The sequence below is a fragment of the Gallus gallus genome, chromosome 5 (assembly GCF_016699485.2).
Source record: "Gallus gallus isolate bGalGal1 chromosome 5, bGalGal1.mat.broiler.GRCg7b, whole genome shotgun sequence".
Lineage (NCBI taxonomy): Eukaryota > Metazoa > Chordata > Aves > Galliformes > Phasianidae > Gallus > Gallus gallus.
The window spans coordinates 56,486,837-56,510,435 of NC_052536.1; the positions used below are offsets into that span (position 1 = coordinate 56,486,837).

At 46.3% G+C, this 23,599-nt stretch overlaps 1 protein-coding gene across 2 annotated transcripts in view; it reads right to left on the bottom strand.

Moving 5' to 3' along the window:
- Positions 1-5,175: 5,175 nt before the first annotated feature.
- MDGA2 (MAM domain containing glycosylphosphatidylinositol anchor 2) overlaps positions 5,176-23,599 on the bottom strand; it is a 362,730-nt gene continuing 344,306 nt past the window's right edge. The window contains exons 14-19 of one of the 2 annotated variants that reach the window (XR_005860157.2): positions 21,780-21,935; positions 20,559-20,717; positions 13,975-14,105; positions 11,936-12,041; positions 9,653-11,528; positions 5,176-9,566 (exon numbers count right to left, since the gene is read on the bottom strand). Coding sequence is in view for 1 of the 2 variants with exons in the window: in XM_025150963.3 (XP_025006731.1) it covers positions 11,440-11,528; positions 11,936-12,041; positions 13,975-14,105; positions 20,559-20,717; positions 21,780-21,935 (641 nt within the window). In the remaining variant the exon portion in view is untranslated. Of the gene's footprint in view, positions 11,529-11,935; positions 12,042-13,974; positions 14,106-20,558; positions 20,718-21,779; positions 21,936-23,599 lie in introns of both variants that reach the window. The other variant, XM_025150963.3, reaches the window with a different exon arrangement.

Consider the following 23,599-nt stretch of genomic DNA (forward strand, 5'->3'; position numbering starts at 1 on the left):
GGAAAATACGGTCTTCTGCATGTCAGCAAAGGGAGAATTTGATTCAATTAATACGTTGCTTCAAGCCTGACCAACGGGGCAGGGGCAGTGGGAGCAGCGCTGGGGGCAACAGGAGAGAAACAGAGGTCTTACAGGGAGAGAGTGGGATGAAGGGGAGGAACACAATGGTGGGGCTGGGGCCAATCCTGCTGACAGCCACCGCCATGTTCATGAAGAGAGCCAAGGCGTTCAGCTCAGACCATGCTGTGATGAGACCATTAGATGACAGCAGCACAAGATTTCCCATGCAAGACGACTTCAGTACTGCTATCTACAAAGATGAATCTTGCCAACTGCTCTGCAAACAGCTGTCCCGTGTATCTGCACAGCGATGGATGTGTGAGATTTGCATTAGATACACAGGGAAGTCATAAGTAAGTCCTCATTTCCTGTGTCTGCAGAAGACAGGCTGCTGTCAGCAAGGGAGCACGTGCTTCCTGGCATGGTTTTTGCCTTTAACCACATAACAAATGTAAAATCCTGCCTGATTGCTCCTTTGGAGAACTATACTTCTGCTAGTGTCTCCACAAAGAAAAAAATCATCAGCTTTTAAGTGCTGATTAAGTTCTTAGATCACCTGGATCACAACCTGACTGTCACAGACCATTAAGCTGCATCGAAAGCCCCGACGTTCACTCTCCCAGCAGCGAGTAAATGGAAATCTTTCATTCTTTAGCAGAGGGCAGGTCGTTCTGTGCCACAGGAGGCCAACATGCCATGGACACCTGGGCAGGGAATGGGATGGATGAAGGATGAAGGCAGGAGATACCGAAACAATCTCTATTAGTTCCACCTGGTCAAAAATTCTGGCGTTACCTACAGCTGTGCCAGCTTCTCCTATGCATGCGAACAAGAACCAGCCAGCCTCCAGCAGGACATACAGCCACCCTTTTTATCCTAGAATCCTAGAATGGCCTGGGCTGAAAAGTACCACAGTGCTCATCCAGTTCCAACCCCCTGCTATGTGCAGGGTCGCCAACCAGCAGACCAGGCTGCCCAGAGCCACATCCAGCCTGGCCTTGAATGCCTGCAGGGATGGGGCACCCACAGCCTCCTTGGGCAACCTGTTCCAGTGCATCACCACCCTCTGTGTGAAAAACTTCCTCCTAATCCTACTCCAGTTGTCATGAGTCTCTGCTGCTTTGGGTGAAAGCAAGAAAAGACTGCTTGAATGAGCGTGAGCAGCTCTGCCTAGAGGTGAATTCCTCCCTGGCACCTGCAGGCAATTGCCTGAAGCCACAAGGCACAAGGATTGATTGCAATCACAGTCTTAGTGTGCTGGGAGCATGCTCGGAGCAAGGCAGGCTCTCCCCCTTCCCCTCTTCCCCGTGAAGGCTGTGTGGGTGGGTGGTGATGGTTGCAGATGTCAGCCCCTGTCACATTCAGCTGCTGTTGGGCCCACGCTGTGGGAAGGTGCTGAAGGTGCTCCAACAGCATCCATGTTTCTGGGACGGTGTAAAAGAGCAGTAGTCAAAGATTTTTGCATCCAATGACTGCCAAACTCTAGTTTGCTTCCCAAGAACTCTCATGAAGAAAGCAAGGAAGCCAGTCCTGCTGCTGTCATGAACTTTTCCTCTTACACTGAAAATAAATTAAATCCACTTCTTGTAACTTAGAAAAAAAAAAAAAAAAAAAAAAACACGCATAAGAGCTTCTGGAATGTATTCTCTTTTCTGTTTTTCTGTTTTTTTCCCTCTGTGCCTCCAGCAGAAAAAATATACCTGAATACAAATAGGTGACAGTAACACTCAGCAGTTCCACTCCGAAAACCAAACACAAGAAGTCTCCAGGCTCTTCTCAGACACTGACAGCACCAATGCAGGACAGAGCACAGACAACATTTGCTTTTCACAGCAGCCAGAGGCAGTGCTGACCCCATAGGAGCTTGGGAGCTGCTGGATGTCCTGTGAAATATAGCAGCAAGCTTCTCTGTCGTGTAGGAACACACCACTCAGCCACGGCAGAGACCTGTTTGATCGGTCAGACAACAATGGTTTTGTTCTTCTCCAGTAACATCTTAATTTCCTGATGAAATACTAAGATTGTCACATCAATTACTCTTATTAGTTTAATTTTGATAGGAAAGAGCTACCGTAAGTTAATAAACTATTTCTTTATGTTCTCTCCTTCTCTTTCTTGTCTTAAGCCCTGTGAGCCTGAGCAGGAACATGAACCACCTTTTAGATAGACACGAAATCCATGTATCCTAAACTGGGGCACATCTCTATTTGTTTTGTATGGGTAAAGCTGACCTCATAAAGTCAGAGAGTCGTAGAATTGTTTGTGGGTTGGAAGGGACCTCTAAAGGTCTTCTAGGCCCAACTCCCCTCAGACTGGTCTGAATTTCCTCAAACTGGTGTGAGTGGATCCATTATTCATGCACACGTGAACCCAGCCATTGGCTTCTTCGTCAGGGAAGATTCAGGCTGGACGTTAGGAAATACTACTTCTCTGAAAGGGTGGTCAGGCACTGCAATGGGCTGCCCAGAGAGGTGGTGGAGTCACAGAGCCTGGTGGTGTTTAAAGAGCGTTTGGATGTTGTGTTGAGGGACATGGTTTAGCGAGAACCATTGATGAAGGGCGGATGGTTGGACTGGATGATCCTGTGGGTCTTTTCCAATCTTAGTGATTCTATTCTATTCTATGATTCCACACTTCCCAGATCAGGCCTCCACTGACAGAAGGCATTAGCAAATTTTCCCCCTACTGATGTACCAAAGACTTCATGAAAGACTGCAGCCTTTTGACAGATTGTTTCCATCAGCATCACAAGCCCTAACACTCAGACCCTGACATGTTCACTGAATGGCTTGGGTTGGAAGGGATCTCAGAGATCCTCCAGCTCCAACCCTCCTGCTGCGGGCAGGGTTGCTGGCCACCAGGTCAGGCACTGGGACAGCTGCCCATGGAGTGGTGGGGTCACCATCCCTGGGGATGTCTCAGATCTGTGGAGATGTGGTACTGAGGGATGTGGGCAGTGGGCACGGTGGGGTGGGCTGTGGTTGGGCTTGGGGATCTTGGAGGTCTTTTCCAACCTGAATGACTGTATGATTCTATGACTCAATGGCAGGTAAAAATCACAGCCCCTTCCTATTTATCTTTGTTTTGTGAAAAGTGATTAAGGGTTTGTAGTTCAGAGACAAACCTAATGCAGACAGCAGCTGCCTCGCCCCCTGATGGCTCCCGTGCCCCATAGGGCATCACTGTTATAATGGTGCTGCTCCCGGTAGCAGTAATGTCAGCTCTTCATCCAGAGCTCCTATCAGGCAGCCTCATTATACCCATATCATGCAAATACCCAGGGACTCATACTGCCCAGCACATGAAGGGAAGATGTCCCAGATGTTTCCTACTCTGAATCAAAGAGAAAACGTCAGGCTGCACTTTCAGACAGTTATCCTGTTAAATAAGTCTCTTTAATTAAAAAGAGCTCTTTTAATTATTTTTTCTTAATCAAATCAAAAGCTTTCTTTTCTTTCAAGTGGTCAATCTCTCCCGCATTAGCTCTGCATTAGTGTTTGTTTGTGTTCCATCCAGCAGGGAATGGGGCTTGCCCTGGGAAGCCCCATGCTGAGTGTGCAGCTGGGCCCATGAAGGCAGTTATGGGGTGCTGGGGGCTATTTAAGCCTCAGTCAGTTATGATTAATTTTCACTTCACAGCTAAGGAATGTGAGAGAAGTATTGCATTATGGTGCGACTGGAGCAAATAATGGGGATTGTGAAAGGCCTACATCAAGTGCAGTAGTACATTAAGCCCTGCAGATACATCCAAGTGGAACCAAGTGGGACATGGACAGCAAGAATATCCTGAGACAGGATGAGGGCATGTAGAAGAGTCCCAGGCCGTGAGGTCCTGTGGGAGAGGGAAAACTGTAGGGTGAACAGTAAGAGACCAGCATGGTCTCTTTTGACTCTGTGATCATCACTGTTGCTGTTACCACGTGTGGTGGAGGCCACTGGAGAGCAAGGCTTGCCTGGTAACTGCATTTTATCTTCTGGCTTAATGTGAACATGTGCAGTCACGAAGGTGACAAAGAAACAATGGAGGCAAGCACTGCACCTGGAAAGGCCAAAGAAATACCAGCATTTTCAGAATGTTGTTTCCATCAGCATCACAGGCCCTAACACTCAGACCCTGACATGTTCACTGAATGGCTTGAGTTGGAAGGGATGCTTTTCTTTTGATGGGTTGTGCAGGAATTTCACCTACTCATTTCACCCACAATAAAAATAAGCTTTCAATGCTGAAGAGGTGTAAAAAAAAAAAAACACCACAACAAAGCTGCAAAAGGAACTGTAGGTGAGGGCTCTTCTCAATAGCTCTTCTGGTTCTTCACCTTACAATTCACTGGAAAACTCTTGATTAAAAAAGTGTGTCTAATTGCACTTTGCAAGCCCAGAGCTTTTGATAGCTCCTAGCGCTCGTCTGCAGCCTCACCATACAAGATGAACAAGGAACAGAAGTAGGACATCAGCCCCGTGATTGCCGAGGTCCACATTGGCATCCTCCAAAGTGTACTGCAATGCCAATGACCTCAACACGTGTGGGTTCATCACACTGTGGTGGGATGCTGTGCCATACCACACTATTGCACAAAGGCAGGGATATTGCTTCTAGTCATGGAATCCTTACACGCACCGTCCACATCTCTACCACACGGTCAACTTTGTGTGGAGTGCTCCTGCAGTGGTTCAGCTCCGAGCAGTGTGGTCTGGCACAGCACCTACACACCTCCCCATGCAGGTTTCTCTTGTTTGGTGTCCCATTTTGCATATGGCTATCACTGAAAGTCAAAGAAATGAACTCAACCCTCAACTGTCCATACATCTGGACAAAACCTTGTGACTGCCAGCAACAAGCAAAAGGGGCCCCGAGGATGGTGTGTCCTTTTTGTGATCTCTTCAAAGCCTTTCATTGCGAAGTAGGGGGGGGAGGATGGGTTGGGGACAATCCTCTCTCAGAAAGGCAGGGACACGTTGAGCAAAAAGCACTGCCCCCCAACCCCAGTCCCTCCCGACTGCCCACCATCCTTCCCTGGGGTGGGGCTGGGAGGAACGAGCAAAGGCAGCACACAGCCAGAAAGGCAAAGACAGAACGTACTGCGGGCAATTGAAGAGGTAACCAAACATAGGGAGTGATTTCTTTCTTTTTCTTTATAAAATGTACATAAAGAACATATATCCTTTGAGGTAAAAGTAAGACCAGTTTGTAATTTAACCAGATACATTAACAACAATGACAAAAAATAAATCTACAGTGGGCGTTCTAGTAAAATAAGAGACCAGGTTTGGCTATATACAGTACTTGAGATAGTTAAAATGTAATAATCATTATATATACATTAAATACATACAATTACAGTTATTTATATACTATTTACACAAACAAACACACAGATTTCAACCCCTTGCAATTGGTAATGTGCAAGCAGAAGCGCATCTGATCTTTCCTGAGAAGGTGCTGAGGCTGCTAATTCCTACTCACAGAAATGTGTGTTTCCTCAATTCCTTTTGTGGTCACATCTGTTACAAACCACCCAATGTTTTACAGTCATGGTTGTTGTGTTGTCCTGTTTCTTCCTCATGGATGGAGGAGTGCAAACCTCCAGCCTGCAGAAGGTGAAGGCTCGTGGCATGCAAAGATGCTGGGTCCCAAAGCATCAGCAGCGGCATTTCTCCACTTGTTGGCTCTGACCTTAACCGTGAGCAAAGCTGCATTAATATTCATTTGTCCAAGCACCTGCCAACATTCAAGTCTCTTTCTCAATGAAAAACAAAAACAACGTATGGAGAATAGAAACGGGAGGAAATTGGCTGCAATTCACCCATCATAGGTCCTCAGTTGGCTCTGATAAGGCTGTGTTCAGCAGAGGTAAACCTGACCATGTCACAAAGAGCCAGATAGGAGAGACTGCTTTAGGTGTGGCTACGAGGATGCATGGACAACCTATGGAGGAACGTGAATATGACCTTCCTGTTGATGTGCCACCACTTGTCAGGCACCCAACGCCGATCCTGTAATTAACGCACTAGGGCTGCCCTCAGTGAGCTGGGTCAGGAGCTCACTGCTGAACCTGTATGCTTGTGGCTGAGAGGATCAAAGTATCCCCCCAGGCATGCTTCTGTTCCATCTCTGATGACTTGATCAGTTTACTCTCACCTGAGTAGTCTCATTATATCACAGCTGTTCCTCTGAGAAGGGTAAGATGCTATTTTATGAAAGCAAAACCTTTGTGTCATCATTGAAGCCTCAGTCCAGAAACACCCGTGTAAGCTGGATGGATCTACAGGGGCTGTAGATGTTGTGTTCTGGGGGAAAAAAAAATACAGCATCCTTCCCATAATATAAAACTCAGCATACAGACTCCACAGTCTGACAGATACAATGGTGAACTGTCATATTTTAGTACGTCACATAGGATGTACTATCCCAAGTGTCCTGTATTCGGGTTAATGATAGCTCCTGGTTATTATTACATATCTTTTCTAAACCAGAGATACTAGTGTTGTAGCTTGGCCAAAAACAGCCAAAAGGGGATCTGAAAGCGGTCTGGGAGCCCAGAGCAGGAGGAGTTTAACATCAGACATGTAATGCTGCTGGCACAGAACAAGTGACACCAAAGTGGCTGTGAACACCTCCATGCTGGCAACAAGAGGGGGAAGGGTCAGAAATCTCCCAGCAGCGAGGCTTTGCACCAGCCTTACAAGCATCACAGAAGGCAAAACACAACTGAATCATTCCCCTTCTGCCTTTTAATTGGTTTTAAGACCTATGAGGTGTGCCCCACATGTCCTTCCCCACTCCAAGCCCTGTCCCAGCCCATATGTGCTGGGATGCGTTCCTGTGGGAGCTACAGGGAGATGCTGGGGGCAGAGCTCAGGCAAAAAGATGTCCCCAGACTTCCAAAGACCAAACGTCCCTCAACTGAATGACTGCGTGAGCTGTGGGGCAGTGAGCTCCTGGCACAAAGGAACGCAATGGGCAGCGCCTGCGAGTTTATCTCCTCTCTGCTGGGACTGATGCTTCCATTACAGTGGTGCAGCCATAAGTGCCAGAGCATGCTCCTGTGGTGCTGCTTACAAAATAACAATAATAATAATTGAAAAAATCGGAAATACAATAAGTTTCTTGCATAGGTTATATAGGAAAATGTAAGAATTAATCCTGATGGCCTCTAATCTTTTTACTGGCATATACAGGCAAAGATGCTTATAATATGAGACTACCTCTGTTATCAAACTCCCATAGAGAGCCATTCTTCTGATGGACAGCAGTTCTTTTTGGGCAGGAAGAGCATTTAAACCATCCTCAGATACACGAAAAAACAAAACCAGTGAGTAAACCCTCCAAAAATGAAGCAGCGGAGGCTCCTCCAGTGGGGGTGAAGAAAATCCCATCATTCTGACTACCTGGCTCACAGCAAAGGGATGTCACTGACACTGGCAGCGAAAAAGAAAGCAAATTTGAACACAGAGCTGACGCTATCACTCCTCAGCTCTGTTCTGAAGTTTTGGGCCTCTGATTGCCCCAGGAGCTGCTCACACTAAATGGTGCCATTTACACTGGTGAATGCAGTGGAGATTCAAGCACTCGGTGTCAGGGAGGGAACTGTGTTGGCATCCCCAGAGCTCAGCACTCTTCCAAAGCCTCTGATTTCAGCAAGAAATGTCACATCTCCAAGGATTTACGTGGGCCCGACAGCAGCATACACTTAAGACAATCATTCCCAAAAACTGGCTGATACGATGTGAGCTCAGTGTAAAGAAGCTGTCCTCTGCAATATCCACCAGCAAATGCTTTTATTTTTATCACACGAGGCATCAGCACTTCGACAGGCTCTCCAGGAGCTGCTCCTTGCCTTCGTCTTAATGGTGCATTTGTAATGTGTTTTGTGATGTGTTCGCCCCCCTTAAGTCTCTGCTTTTTTATCCCCTCGTGTCCCATCTGGGACCCACGCCTGGCTGGAGCTGGCTGGGGAAGCAGTGGGTGGTAGTACAGTGAGATGAGAGCTCTTAGCAATTGCATGTGGGATTTCCCATTCAAACTGCATGCTTTGTGAACGAAAAGAATTAGCACTCCTTTGCTATGAAAGGGGAATGCTCCTGTAATGTCCTTGCTCTCCCAGACCATCCTGAGAAGAATAAAAATCACTGCAAACTTCATCGTGGGGTCAATTTACCTCTGCCACGGGAACACCCAGCTGCTTCTGAGCCGGTTCCCTAAAAAGCTGGGCTGATCCCAGCAGCCAGCTGCTGTCACTGCTCTGAGTCCACTTTGGCACAATTACGTACTGAGGAACCATTTAAAAACAAGTCAGGAATGTCACTAGATGGGGTACCCAAGAAATGAACAGCAGTTCTCTGTCTGGTGGTCACCCAAAATTTTTACAAATACTTCATTCATTTTCACACCAAAATGAAATATATATATATATATATATAGACTAGGAAATGCATATCTTTTATCTATTTGCTCGTAGCCCAAGATAAAACCCCACTGCCTTTTCAGTGCCTTAGGTTAGGGACGTAAAGGAAGACAACGCTATACTAAATCAATGTCTGAAAGAGAAAAAATGCCTTTCTTAGCAACTGCTTCTGCACCCATGTAATGTAAGCAGAACAGAACTGAAATAGGCAGGGCAAGCAAGTTCCCTTCCACACAGCCACCTGCCCTTCAGCTCATCCTGCCCCGAGAAAGACAACTGTGGTCTCTGGCCATCAACTGAAAGCTCTCATTGAACATTCATCCCGGTCCTCCACTGAGGAAAGAAGACCCAAAATATGAGGAGGGAATGGGGATTCCAGCTTTCAGTCTTAGCCTGCGGTCCCCACAGATGCACAACCTGTGGGTTCAGTGACCCACAGCAGTGGCCGCTTTGGGGTCGCTTATCCTGGCCTGAGCTGCCCAATGGGTGTCCAAATCTACGGACCTTGAGTCCAGTTTTGAAAGAATCAGTGTGAGGGACAGCACTGTCAAGGGAATGGAATGGTTCCCACGTTATGTCAGAATGACTGACAGCTGGCCACTATTTCCATACTCCCCATTGCATCAGACCTGCTCTGGGTATATTAGGAAGCGCAACAGGGAACACGCTGCAGTCTGCTGTTCCTCTGGGCAGGGCTCTGGAGCCATGGCTGTGAGCAGAGTGGCCCCCAGCAGCGCCCTGGGGGGGTCCCTCACATGCACCGCGGTCCTTTGGCTTTCAGGTGGATGCCTGTGGAGGTCCCATTTCCACACACCCCAAATCCTGAAGCTCACCAACCTCCTAAGCAAAGCTTCCATCAGGGTCTCGCCGTACCCGACTTGGCTCTCCAGTCCACAATTAAAATCCAGTGCTTCCAGTGGGAAATCTCCTTTTATTTACAAACACTCACGATGCCAAACCCCACATGGTCCATCCGAGCTCTGGGCTCCCGCTGTCCTCCGAGCAGCTTTTTTTGCTGCAGCCCTGGCATCAGACACCACAAAGCACCTCCAAAGCAGCACCGACAGCATCCTTGGCCAGCTCCACGGGCCGTGCTTCCATCTGCAGACAGCAGCACCAGTGCATCAGCCCAGCAGCACCCCGTGCACAGCGCCCAACAAACACACGCACCACGTGGCATACCTTACCTGGAAAGAGGCTTTATTGAACATAGCTGTAAAATTATCTCTTCAGTTGAATTACTGAATTTGCACAAACATTTCTCTACAGAATAAAAAAAAAAAAAAAAAAAAAAAGAATAAATCAAGCCTTGTCATTGTTGTACTGCATCTCGTTGTGCTTTTTATACTCGTGTTTGCAAATACGATGCTGCTTGTTGGTTTGTTTTCATGTTGGTACTCCAATTTCTTGCATATCAGGTTTTTTTAATCCTAGGGTGTTGAGAGAACAAGTAATAATAATAATAATAATAATAATTATAATAATAATACTCCTCTTTAGACAAAAGTCTTTTCTTTTTCTTTTTTAAATGAAGTTAAAAGCTGAGATAATTTAAGGAAAAAGGTCTTCAAATTATCATAACCAACTGTCAGGGAAATTTACAATGCAGTGGAAAACCGGCTGGCTATCGGTGCGTGTCGGGGCAGCTCCAAACCCACGCGTGTTTTGTTGCACTTTGCCTTCCCTGCAGCAGCAGCAGCAGCAGCCCCGTGCCCGGCTGTGCCCGCAGAGCGCAGTGCTGCACCCGCACGGCCCCAGGGCCACCAAGTGCATCTCCGCCACCTCTTCCTCTGGTTGACCCACCTGATCACCTGAAAGGAACAAATAAAAAGCGCTGCTCCCATTTCCAGGACCAACGGAAGCTATTTTCTAATGGGTAATAAGCTGAAAGGCCATGGCTGTCTGGAAGGTTAAACAACAGATAGCTCGTCCGAGAGGGCTTACGCAGCAGCTCAGGTCCATCCACCTCCAGGAGCGGCTCTGCTTCCTTCGCCTGCAGTCTGCACACCCGGGCTCCGTAGTTTGTTTAGAAAATAGTTTGCACAAACCACACTTTAGCAGTGCAAGCTTCTGTGTTGAAATTATTATTATTATTCTACATATACTTTTAAATCAGGCTTGTTTCATTGAAGGCACTTGGTTTCCATGGCAATTTATAAAAGATGGTGGTTTGGTTTCTTCACTTCATTAGAACAGATGACTCAGTTGGGGAGGGGAGAGGGGTGTTCGAGTGGCCGCAAGCAAGCTCCGATAAGCCTGTGTCATATGTAAGCCCAGGTCGCACATCCTGGATCGTAATGCATGCAAAAGGAGACAGCATACAGTTATCGAGCATAGCCATGAGAAATGAAACAGAAATGTCTTAAAACAGCTCTGATTCGGGGTTACTCTCTAGGGGAGGTGACAGCCAAAGGCGAAAGGGCCTACATGTTTTTAACTCTACACTAAAAACCTTCTCGAAGGGAAAATGAATGCCAGCTCTTCACATACCCTGTTTACAGTGAGGTGTTGCTCTCTCTGTTTTAAATTTATTATTTCCTCTCTCTCCTCTTTTTTTTTTTTTTTGGCAGGCCATTAGGTTTCCATGGTAACAAGCAAACTATTCATTTGAAACAAAACCAGCCATGACTTTGTGCTTTGACAAGGGTTTCTATCGCTCTGTTCCGAGAGTTCAACCAGATGATGCTGTATATTTGTTATTGACCACAAAAGCACCTGAAGGTCTCTTCCTCACTTAGGCCAGATCTCGTTCTCACGTGTAGGTTCATAGTGAGTTACACTCCCATGATGCCTTTTATGTCCCCAGTGCTTTTTAATTGTTTATTTATGTATTTATTCATTTATGTATTTATTTAACTTTTGAGTCAGTCAGTGGAGGAATCTTTGGTAGTTTGTTTTGAAATGTCCATTTTACAAAGACTCTTTCTTCATGCCAGTGCCTGGTGAATCTTTTGTAGCCTCTGCCAGGATAAGGTCACCTCTGATGACTTAAGACAAACATGAGGATGGTAACTGGGATAAGTCGTATATGCTCTAATGTCCCAACAGCACCTGATCGTAAATCTACAAAAAGGGGGAAAAAGGCAGAATTAAAGCTCTGTGTCATAACACCAACATGGGGACGGAGGGATGAAAAGAGGTCCACGGGCAATTGTGACAACCTAACTACAAACTTCACACTGTTCTGACTCCCAGAACAATTTTTCATGCTGCTTCATCCATGCTGCTGTCCCTCCTGAATCACTGGGGAGGGCTGGGTGTAAGGGGTGCTGCTGCACCCACAGCCCTACAGGAACTCACTGCTGCCAGCATCTGCTGCGTGGGCAGAAAGCAAAAGTCTTCTCCTGCAGCCTCTCTGAATTAACCACGCAATACTCTGCTCTCTCACAGAACACCCATTTCAGCAGATGCCTCAATTTTACAGCACGAGAAGCAATCTGCTCTCCCCAGCATGTAGAAGAGCCACTTACTGTTGGCCGGCTGGTCGGATTTCATACACTCTCCTTCCACAATTGATACATCATCAATAGCAATGTCTCCTTCGATGCCTGGGCCCCGGATCCCTTCAAATATAAGCTGCAAAAAATAAAAAGAACAGCAGTTCATAGGATGGCAAATGGGAAGCATGCAGCAGTAAACCTTCCTGAGGGGCTTGGGATATCATGCAAACATTTCCTATGGGGCAGAATGCAGCACGAGCACCTTGCAGCCATTATTTACTATAAAGCTGCTTATCAGCTGGGCACTACTGTTGTGCAGAAGAAACCAAGTTATCTGCTTTCCTCTCTCAACGCAACACGATGCTGTCCTGCCTCCCTGCTGCCTAATTAGCTCTGCAGAGGAGTGGACTCGTTCTGTGTAGCAAGAAATGTATTCCCTAGCAAACTTCAAAGCTCTTCTAACGAGATGAAGGAATTATGTGAGGGATACATCTCCCAAGAAGCACCATTTGCACAGCTATCTCTCTTCTCCTTTATTGCTCCCCCCAACTCAGATCTTTGAAATATTTTTGGCTCACTTAGATGAAAAGTTTCTAACCTTTAATCTGTGACAATATTTGCATCAAATCCAATGAATCTTATAAGGGCGCGCTGTGGGACTAATGGAGAAATTAACTCTTGGAGGTAGAGCCAATTTGACAAAAAATATGAATACCATCTGGAGCAAAATGCTTAAATTACACCTCATAATGAGCTTGCTGTGTTAGGGAGTCTGGGGTACTCTCTCTGTATCCACTGATTTTAGCAGTCGAAACCTATTCTAGCAGCTTCCAACATTTCTTTGCTCATCACTGTAGTTCAGAGCTTCTCATGTGAAATGAATAACCTTCACTATAAACAATGAGCAAACACCGAGGGCAGTGGAAGACGTCCTTGCAAACCACAGAGGGCACGAGCATCACCCAAGGACCAGGCTGGATGGAGCACTGGGCCACCTTATCTGGTGCTTGATGTAGTGGTTGGCAGCCCTGCCCGCAGCAGAGGGGTCGGAATGAGATGGTCTTTGAGGGGTCTCTCAAACCCTGACCAGCTTCCTAATTGTGCTTTTCATCACCCTTGTTCTTCTTCCCTGCAGTCTTTTTGCCCAGTTCCATCCCTCTCTGTTCATCTCAAGCACCACATCATGCTGCCCTTTCCATGTCCCTCTCCATTAATTCTCCTTTCATTTTCTCCCATGCCACACTTCTGTGACTGCCTATGCCCAAGCACTTCTGTTTCATCACTGCCTCTCATGCATGGGGATAAGACAGAAGGTTGGGATTGGCATCTACCCATGAAGTGAACCCAACCCACGTGTTCAGGATGGCCGTTTTGGTTCATGCTCAATGACTGTTCCCAAAGCCACGGTCTCTTTAGGGGGCTCCAGGCATCCCAGAGTGGGGACAGGAACCAGCAGCTGATGTTGTGGCCCTGTTCCATTTGGAAACAGCTCGTGACATGAACAAGAGTTTCTCCTAAGAGTTTATCAGCATCTCACTGTCAAACCAGGACTGAAACATGTGAAGCCCAACACAGTGTGTGGTGAATGAAGCAGATTGCCATAGCTCTGAGCAGGCAGCACTGCTACAAAGATGGATCCTTTCTTTTTTCATGGAAAACCCAACTGTTCCCTGAGACATGTAACAGAGACATTACACGACGGACCCTAAACGTTTCTTCATAGGAAATAATTTCATGTTCCAGTTGGTAGTCTAAAATTATATATATATATATTATACCAGCTAACAGCACTGTCTAAGAACTGAAAGGCATTTCCTCACGGAGGAAATAGCTGTTGTTCTGCCACTGACGTGTGCATGATTAAGCTCTGTGGTGCTCACCTATTTGCAGCAAGGAAAGCAATTACCTGTCCATAAAGCAGTTTTCAGGGCTGAAATGATGCTGTGAAATCCTGTGTCAGAAACAAGGGTCTGTGAACACGTGCCCCAGACCTGATGTCCCCATCTGCAATGCCTGGTGCCTGCTTCTTGGGTACTGCAAAGCACACGCAGCCCAGAGCTGTCCCTTACCTGGAATGAAGTTGGGGGGTTGATGTTGACACGGGCTTGGTTCCAGTGCTGGCCCTTATTTCCACTTGAAGACCACAAGGGGTTCTCTATCGCGGTCTGGCCTTTCAGCCGCAGGTAAACATTCAAGCTTCCTGAAAGAGAGGGCAAGAAGGTGAGCTGGTGAGCTGAGGACTGAGCTGGGGAGGTGGTCAGGCTGTGCTGGGTGGTGGACCAGTGATGGTGCTGGGACAATGCACTCCTGTGCTGCACATCTTGAACACATCTCTGCAACACAGTGGAGGTGGATACGAGGGTTTCTTATCCCATACTACATACCCAACTTTTACACTTGGGAGAAACTGTGGGTTGGTGAAGTGAACTCTCAGTGGATGGTGGCTCAGCATCCAGCTGGGCCCTGAGGCAGGGAGCCATGTCCCTTGCTCCCAGCAGCTTGGGAAGGACATGTGGCTTTCTGAGGGGGCTGTAAGAAGGAGTTTTTTGTGCATTAGTGCAAAGGGGACATCTCCAGCCACCTTACCCAAAGGTAAATAAGGAATGCAGTTTCCTAGCTCTCACTTAAAAAGAATGTCCAACTTCCTGTTTACCCTGGACACGGTTTAACTAATAAGAGTGCCACAGATCCTTGCAAATGCATCTGAGGTAGGTATGATGCCTTTAATCCTGGTAAGAAGCATTTTGCAAGGACAAGACAATCCTCATTTGAACCTCAGTAAAACCTCAGGAAAAAAAAAAAACCTCCAACCACAACGCTGGGTGTCTCCCCACCGCTGGCCATGAAGGTGCTGGTTCCAGCACAGATGTTCTCTGCAGCAAGTATCAGACCCCAGTGCTCAGCTCCCTTCTGCACAGTGCTCCCCATTCTGTGATGGGCTGTGAGCAAAAACCAGGCTGTCCACGAGCACCAAGAGGCAGCACTGTCTTCACTGAGCAGAGTTCAGCAAATCACTGTTTGGAGGTATTGCTCCTCTTGCTCACCGTTCTGACTGCAGATGTGTGGGGCAGTGTCTCTGTGCTATGGGAATCGCTGCATCTACCCTCATTTAAGAATGCTCAGACAGTCAGGCTCACACAAAACCACGTTTCTTAGGGAATCAGGAGTGGCATCTGGGAGGCTGACACAAACCACATTTGCGAGGAGACCTCTCAGAACTGAGGCAGCTGCAGGGTGACTCAGCTCCTGCTAATAAAAACTTCTTATTTCGAGCAATAGCAAAACTCAGCGCCTTGAAAAACATGAGCTAAAAGGGGAACGGAGCAGTGAGTATTCTCATCACGGCTGCTTCAGCAGGGTGCCCATCTCCTGGGAGGGAGCAGGAGGTGGTGCTGCTGGAGAAGTTTGGCAGCACCGGTCCCTCCTGCACCATTTAGTTTCAAATGCATGGGAGGTGAACAAGCTGCACAAAGGAGGAATGGATTGTAGCAGGGACAGTCCATCTCTGCCTGCTATGGGTACACCAAAAAGACCTCATCCTGCCACGTGCAGAAGAGAAATGTTTGGTTCTCCTATTCTCTCCTCAAAAAACCTGAGCACCTAGTGGAGCTATGGGTGTCCCTGTTCATTACAGAGAGTGGGGCCAGATAGACTCTTAGGGCCTCTTCCAACTCAAACCATTCTATTTTTAACAACTGTGTTGAGTCCAAGGCAGGAGAAGAGGCAGGATCTCAGAGAGCACTGCCTGAAGTTACAGCATTACACAGAAAGTTACTTTTCACGAAGACAAAAAACAATGCCAATATCAAAGAAGGGAAGGAGAGCTGGTAATTATTTCACCCACTTGTGCAGGCTGCCATGCTGCAGGGCTGTGTGGAATCACTGAATAATTTAGGTAAGAAAAGCATGTAAATCCATCAGTGCTGAGGTTACAGAGATTTAAGGTTGTTCCTATCACTCTCAGCCTCTCAGTGTCATGGAATTTCTTGAAATTAATAGCAGGTGATAGCAGTCTTAAAACGTGAAATAACCATTCCTGTACCAGATCATAGGATCACAGAATGGTTTGAGTTGGAAGAGACCCTTAAAGGCCATCTGGTCCCCCTCCTTGCCATGCACAGGGACACCCACAGCTCCATCAGTGCTCACAGCCCATCCCCTGACCTTGGCTGTCTGCAGGGATGGGGCACCAACAGCTCTCTGGGAGAACTGCCAGTGCTTCAGTGCCCTTATTGCAAAAAACTTCTTCCTTATCTCCAATCTAACTCTTCCCTCTTTTAGTTGGAAACCATTAACCTGTCACAACAGTCCCTGCTAAACAGCCTGTCCCCTTCCTCCTTACAGCCCCTTCAGGTACAGAATGGCTGCTCTCCCCAAAGCCTCTTCTGTCCCTGTCCCTCATGGCCACAAACCTGCCCAAAATGTGACATCTGCAACAAGTGCGTAGCCTTGAAATGCACCATGCTCTTCCAAGAAGGCTTTAGAAAAGTGCTCTGCCTTGGCAACATTGGTGCTGTGGGGAGGACAAGTTGGCTGTGTCACTCCCACTGAGGTGTGCCCAGCAAGAGTTTGCCTGTAGATACAGTCGTTCTGAGCTCCCGCAGACAGATGGGAGTTGAAGACTCAAACTGTGTCCAGGAGCAGCAGGTGTGAATGAAGGAAGTTCATTTCCTGGTGCCATCCCACCAATAGGGCCGGGAGCTGCAGAGTGCAGAGCTCAGCAGCACAGGCCTGGGCAGCTCCCAGTGGCTCTACTGAGAAGAAAAATGTCTGTTCTCACAAAGCCAATTAGCCATGCTCCACACTGAGGTGCAGGTGGGAAAATCAGAAACGCCGATGGCTTAAAAAAACAGTGACAGCTATAATGAAGCTACAACTTCATTCTCTCTCAATACACAGGTATAATAAGGACAGCGACTCCTCGTTCTCTTGCTCCCCAGCAATGGCTCATTGTTTGCTGCAAATCAAGTAATGGGATCTTCTATTTCCTTTCTGCTTGAGGTGGTGTACCTTCTCCCTTTGAAGTACGTGGGCACTTTCCTTGGCAGCCAGCAGCCTCAGAGCCGGCCGTGAGACCCACTGGGAATTACGCTCCTACTCGTGAGCAAGAGCCACCTATTTCAGGCAGAGAACACTTCATCCTCCTGAATCGAACCACCTGGCATGAGATGTAGGCCCCTGCTTATCTCGCCAGAGCTGTGCCACAGCTTCAGTGCTAATCTTGGATCTGTGCTCTGCTCTCTGCAAAAGCTCCCAGGCACCACTCCTTATCGCTACCGACATTTTCAGGCCCTTCTCCAGAGACACCAAGACCTGAGCAGCAGGCATGGATGCTGAGCAGCATAAACTGGGAGGTTGCTTTTTTCAGCATAGTGCAACAGCCACGTTTTCAAATTGATGTCACTGGGGTATTCACGTAAGAATGGAGGGGGAAGCCTCCTTTCCCCTATGCCTCCATCCCAGCACCAGTGACAGAGCATTCAGGACGATCCTCTATTTTTTTTATTAGAGATCATTCACATCTCTGCTGGAAATGCAGAAACATTTTGATGAGCACAGAGAATGTTTAGGAAACAAAACTTTTCCTATGAGATGGGGGAGTAATAACCCTAATACTCTTTGGAAATCCTATGGATAATTAGGGAAAGTAAAGCCCAACAGAATCATAGAATCACAGAATGGCCTGGGTTGAAATGGACCTCAAATATAATCTCATTTCAACTCCCCTGCTATGTGCAGGGTCGCCAACCAGCAGCCCAGGCTGCCCAGAGCCACATCCAGCCTGGCCTTGAATGCCTGCAGGGATGGGGCATCCACAGCCTCCTTGGGCAACCTGTTCAGTGAGTCACCACCCTCTGGGGGAAAAACTTCCTCCTCATATCCAACCTAAACCTTCCCTATCTCAGTTTAAAACCATTCCCCCTTGTCCTATCGCTATCCACCCTCACAAACAGCCATTCCCTCTCTTGTTTATGTGCTCCCTTCAAGTACTGGAAGGCCGCAATGAGGTCATGCAGCACTGAAGTCTGTTGAACAACACTATGACAACATGGACAAAAAAATCAAGGGTTAATGGCCTTGTACCTTCTCTGAATCGTGGTCCATAGGCACAAGGGAGGAACAGGCTGGAATTTGTTTAATCCCACTCCCCTGCAAGACACTCCAGTTTTCAGGGAGGATCGGTGAAGAACTGGCAGCTGATGGTATTGCCAATTAAATAATTCACAGAGAATCACAGAATTTAGAGGCAGGAGGCACCTCTGGAGCTTGTTCCAGCCCAGGACAGTGGCCAATTGGATTCTGGCTGTCTCCAAGGACACAGACACCACTGGTCAATCTGTGCCCATGTTTGAACACCTTCATAGTAAACTGAAAATTCTTACCAATCTGATGAATTCCTTGCATTTCTATACGTGCCCATTGGCTTTCTACCTTGGGCAGAAATTATTTCCATGATCAGAAGGTGAGCACAAGACTGAAGGTGAGCTCAGAATACTAAGCTGCTTGCATGAAATTTCAGCTTTAAAGTAGCTGTTCAAAATATGACCAGAATCACCCACAGGCCAAACTTTTGTCAGAATAAAAAGACAACTTTAGCTACATAACTTTCAGCAGCATAAATATGAAAAAAGAAACTAAACAATGTGCTGCATTGGAAAATATATCTTCTAAATGAAGGTAATGGACTGAGTATACGTTATCCGAAATGCTGATTAGGACTGATTTACCTGGGCAAAGCACTGTGCTGTAACAGAATCATAGAATCACTGGATCACAGAAATGCTCAGGTTGGAAAAGACCTTAAAGATCATCAAGTCCAACTGCAACCTAACCACACTACCCTAACTCTAACAACCCACCGCTAAATATAATAAACCCTAAATATAATAACCCCTAAATATAATAATAACCTAAATATAGTAACTCCTTTCCTAAATATGAAGCAATTTCTAAGACCACAAACCTTCCAGAACTTATTCAAGTGGTGACCTCATCAGTGTAACCATTCCTAACATAACCATGTGCATAAATCACTGATGTCTTAGAACATCACTACTTAGAACATCACTGCTAGTTTTTCTCTTCCCTTTTTTACCATCCTCATGTGAGCAATATAGGTGAGAGAGTTCACACCTGGGGGATCAAATGATATACATTTGCTGATTTCATAATTCATTTCTTGGATGCTTTTTGCATTCCCATGTGCTTTGTAACATTTTGTCAGAATATGACGATGTTGAATTTAGTAAAGATGTAGGTGCCTGCATTCAAACACGTGGCTGACAGTATTAACTTATCATCTATCTTTGGAAAAAGAACAATTTTGTATATAATTGTTCATAGAATCACAGAGTGGCTTGGGTTGGAAGGGACCTCAAGGATCATGAAGCTCCAAACCCCCCCACCACAGGCAGGGCCACCAACCTCCACATGTAATACCAGCCCAGGCTGCCCATGGTCCCATCCAACCTGGCCTTGAACACCTCCAGGGATGGACGGGGCATCCACAGCCTCTCTGGTTTCAAAATGAGACCACTTTAAACAGTAGCTAAAATGATGTCATCTGTACTTTTTAACGTTAGAGAAGTGACATTGAGGAATTTCATTTTTTGACATCCAAGTGTCCACATCACCACAAAAAAAACCTGTACAGTTCTGCACTGGATCGCTAACTGTCACTGTCACCATCTTCACCTGTGGGTCAGCTCCCTTGTCAGGCAGCACTCTACGTGTCAGCTCAGGAAATGACACAGAAAAGAACAATTTCAGCCTAAACAGAGAAGGACAGAAGGGCAGCCCAGGAGAAAGACCAAAACTGCAAAAATTTGGGGTCACTATTTCGTGGGCAGATGTCAGTCTCAATGGCTGCTGTTCTTACATTTATCTCAACTTTAAGAAGTTCCAGAAGAACTTTTTGACCCTTCACGGTCATAACTCTGCTCTTCACTGTCCTATAGCAGAAGTAGGCTCATGGAGTACTCTGTGCTTCGTTTCACTCAGCATGGCATGGCTCCATTTTCTCCTGCAACGCGGAGCAAGCAGAACTTACACCGGGGGCTGCATTTGAGTGCTCAGCAGTGCAGACAGCTAACAGAACGGAGCGAGCTGTCTGCTCTATTTATAACCCGAGCTCTGCCTGCAGGCAGCTAAAAGCTTCCCAAAGCGACCACCAGAATGCACTACGAGGATGTGCTTGCCCTTGAAAGTATCTATAAAAATACACCGAGTCGGGGCAGCTTTTGAGTGAATTGTTCAAGGGTTTCCTTTAGGACCCGTGTGCTGCTGCATAGCACACGGGCTGTGCTGCTAATTGCTTCATCCCTAAACTTGCAAGGAGAGATTCAACACACCGTGACCAGGCAAAACACTCAAAACCAGGCAAAGCCTTTGCAAATCTTTGCACTTTCAAGAGTCCCTGCTCAAAACCCCATGTGTACACAACATGCTCTTGTTGACCGTTAGAGGATTCCTGCTAGCATACTGATTGTGGGGAAGAGTTTTATGGCCAAAAGAATGCTCTTAGGAGCCTCTCTTGCCAGCCTTGGCTGTAGCTGGTTTTGGAAGTGCTCCTGCATTTCCCTCCCATACAACTGGACATTTCTCCTGCTCTTTCTCCCAAAGTGAAAAGACAATGTCGTTGGCTTTGTCCTACCTATGTGCTGTCCATACATGTGATAGTAGAAGCTAAAACAGTAGGCTGTGTTCGTAGCTCCATAGGGGTTCTTTGGAGCGACGCTGAAAACAGGACTGACAAGTCGGGCCTTCTCCCCTTCCAGCCTGGGGCGTGACGTCTCAATGTACATGTAGAAACCTGGGAAAGGACAAATGAAAATTGTTATGCTGTGGTCTTAAAAACCCAACACAATACACACACAGGAAGATACTGGGCCATCTTGGTTAATTTTCCACATTCACTTGATAACACCACGGTTTCTGGGTCATATTTGTTGTGCACTAAGCCCGTGTGCTTTCCACAGCTGATTCAAAGATGTTTTCTACCAGAAGTAAAATCAGGGCTTGCAGGTCAGTACTCATAAACAACTTCATATTGATATAACATCGTATATGCTCAAGAAAAGAAAAAATCTTTATGATGGGGTTCAGACTTCAGACTCAAGGTTGCAGTTTGTTCCTACAAACAATGAGAGGGAAGAATTTTTAAGATAAGGTAAAAAAAATATCTTGATGGAAACCTTCCAATGAACATTTTGAACTGCCCACGTCAATCCCAGCTCAATGGCTCACAGGGAGAAAGCATTCATTTATTCTGGAGTGCGCTAACAACGGAGTACTCAGTTAATCCAACCAAGCAAATACGATGCAGTATGATTTTTTCCCTCTTGGTAATAGAGGGCATGGGGCACACAATAAAATAGCTCAAGTTACTGCAGTACTTGATAAATTCAGCACAACATGTCTGACTTTTCAAATGAAAATAAACACCACAGTCATGATGGCACACTTCTGTTAACAGGAGTAGCAGATTGAAAATTACATGTTTTAGCAACACCCAAAGCAAAAACGGGGCAAAGAACCCTCGCTGTGATAGTCTGAGAGTCCAAGTTAGAATTTAAATGACATGAAACAGAAGAATGGTTCAAGACTTGCTAGAATATTTCCCCACGAGGCTGTAACGTGAAAGTGATCGCTTGGAAATGGCACAATAGAAATAATACAAGATGGTTAACGGCGCTGTTAGCGGGCTCTGATAGGGACTGGTTGCATGCCTCAGCTCTGGCAGTTTCCTTCTGAAGTCCTTGAGGTAAGCTCATCTTGGTGTGATTAGGAAGGACACAGCTGGCTGGAGATCCCAAACCCCAGAGCAGCTGCAGAGCTCCCAGTGCAGGAGGAATGGGTGCACCCTGGAGCTTACCTTCCTTGGAGCCAGTCCGGTCTGCGTTTGGCCCCGTGTTGGGGGTGTATTTTGTGTCTCTAGTGGCAGTGCTTTGCTTTGTCCAGTCAAAGTTGTCCGTATCGTCTTGAGTGAAAAGGCAAATGTTACCATCCTCAAACCCACAGTGGAACTCTCCTGCCAACACAGCAAAAGAGGAGATTTAGTGCCTGGAAACACTCGATGCTTGCTTACCCCTCCATGAGAATGAATGTATTAAAATCATAGAATCGCTCAGGTTGGAAAAGACCTTAAAGATCATCAAGTTCAGCCACAACCTCACCATACTACCCTAACTCTAACAGCCCTCCACTAAATCATGTCCCTGAGCACCACATCCAAACGGTTTTTAAACACATTGTAGGATGGTGCTCATTAACAGCACTGGAAATAGATATACATTTATTTTACACCATTCTCTGCTGTTGATTGTATGTTCTCTTTTAGGTGACCCTGATGAAAAAAGGCACAGTCATCAACATGTGTTGATGCTACTCGAAATTAATTATATTCAGCCTTTTCTAGATCCTCTTCACATATTCAGCTATACATAACAGCCCTTAGAGACACTGTCTCTTCTGACCCAGCTAAATTTTCTAAGATTGAGAAGAATGGATTGTAGTCTATAAAACATGAACTGTGGGGGAAAAAATGAAGCGTAGGTTATTTTGGTTTAGGGATAAGAACACTTAGGAGAAGCATACAGCACCTCTTCAAAAGGAAAACGTGGTCTACAATGTGATATTTCTTTATTACTCCTAGTTATCAATAGGGATGGGGAAACAAATAATGGCTAGACTAAGAGGAAATATTATTTCGAGTAGACATGATGATCCTCCATCAGGATTATTGGGATCCTCTCTTTTGTGAAGCAGGTCTGTCAGACACCATCCCAATGATTCCACCTCCAGGTTATAATGGGTTGGGGAAGTCCTATAATCAGGCATTTAGGAACCAAACAAACCAGAACTTCAAGGTTCAGTTTTCATCTCAGAACAGAATAAGGCCCCGTGTAGCAAAATGTGCAAAAGCTTAATTTTATACACACAAACAGTTCCTGCTGAGTTTACTCTTCCAGCAAAGTCAATTGATTTATCTGAGAAAACAAGCAAATCCCTCTTCTCCTGGGAGAACGCAGCTGTCTGCATACTGTGTAAGCTACAGCATTCGTTATAGGGGTGCAATTTATATTCATTGTTAGGAGGTACTCTAACACCAGGCACCATGGGATTATTCATCTGTGTTAAATTGAGAAGGTGTATAAATGTTTGCAGGTTCGGGGCTTCAGTAAACTATAAATCCTCTTCAGCCACTGGAGCCTCACTTCAAATCAGTAAAGACAGAGGGACCTGGAGCTTAGCTTGGATATGTACTGCTAAGCAAGGATGCTGCTCTGAAGCTTATTTAAAATCATATAATGCTGCAAACTGAAAAAGCAGGCTTGACAATTCCTCCCAATCCACCAGGTGCATTAGGAGAGCTTTCCAAGCCTTCCTCATTCTGCCTCTGCTCATGCTGAGCAACACAAACCTCCCGCTGCATAGCAGTCAGCACAAAGCACTGCTCCAAACACCAGGCTACCACAAAAACCCAGTCCACAGAAACCTCCATGCCCATTAGCACCTCAGGCTTGATTTCTTGATCAATGTACTGCCTTTATTAGATCCTCCAGGAGAATTAACTCAGAAACATGGCTGAAAGCCATCAAGGCAATGAGGAGCCCATTTCAGGACTTCAGTTTGATTCTGGAAGTAGTGCTTTTTGAATGCTGAAGTTGGAATGGTGGAGAGGGAACACACAAT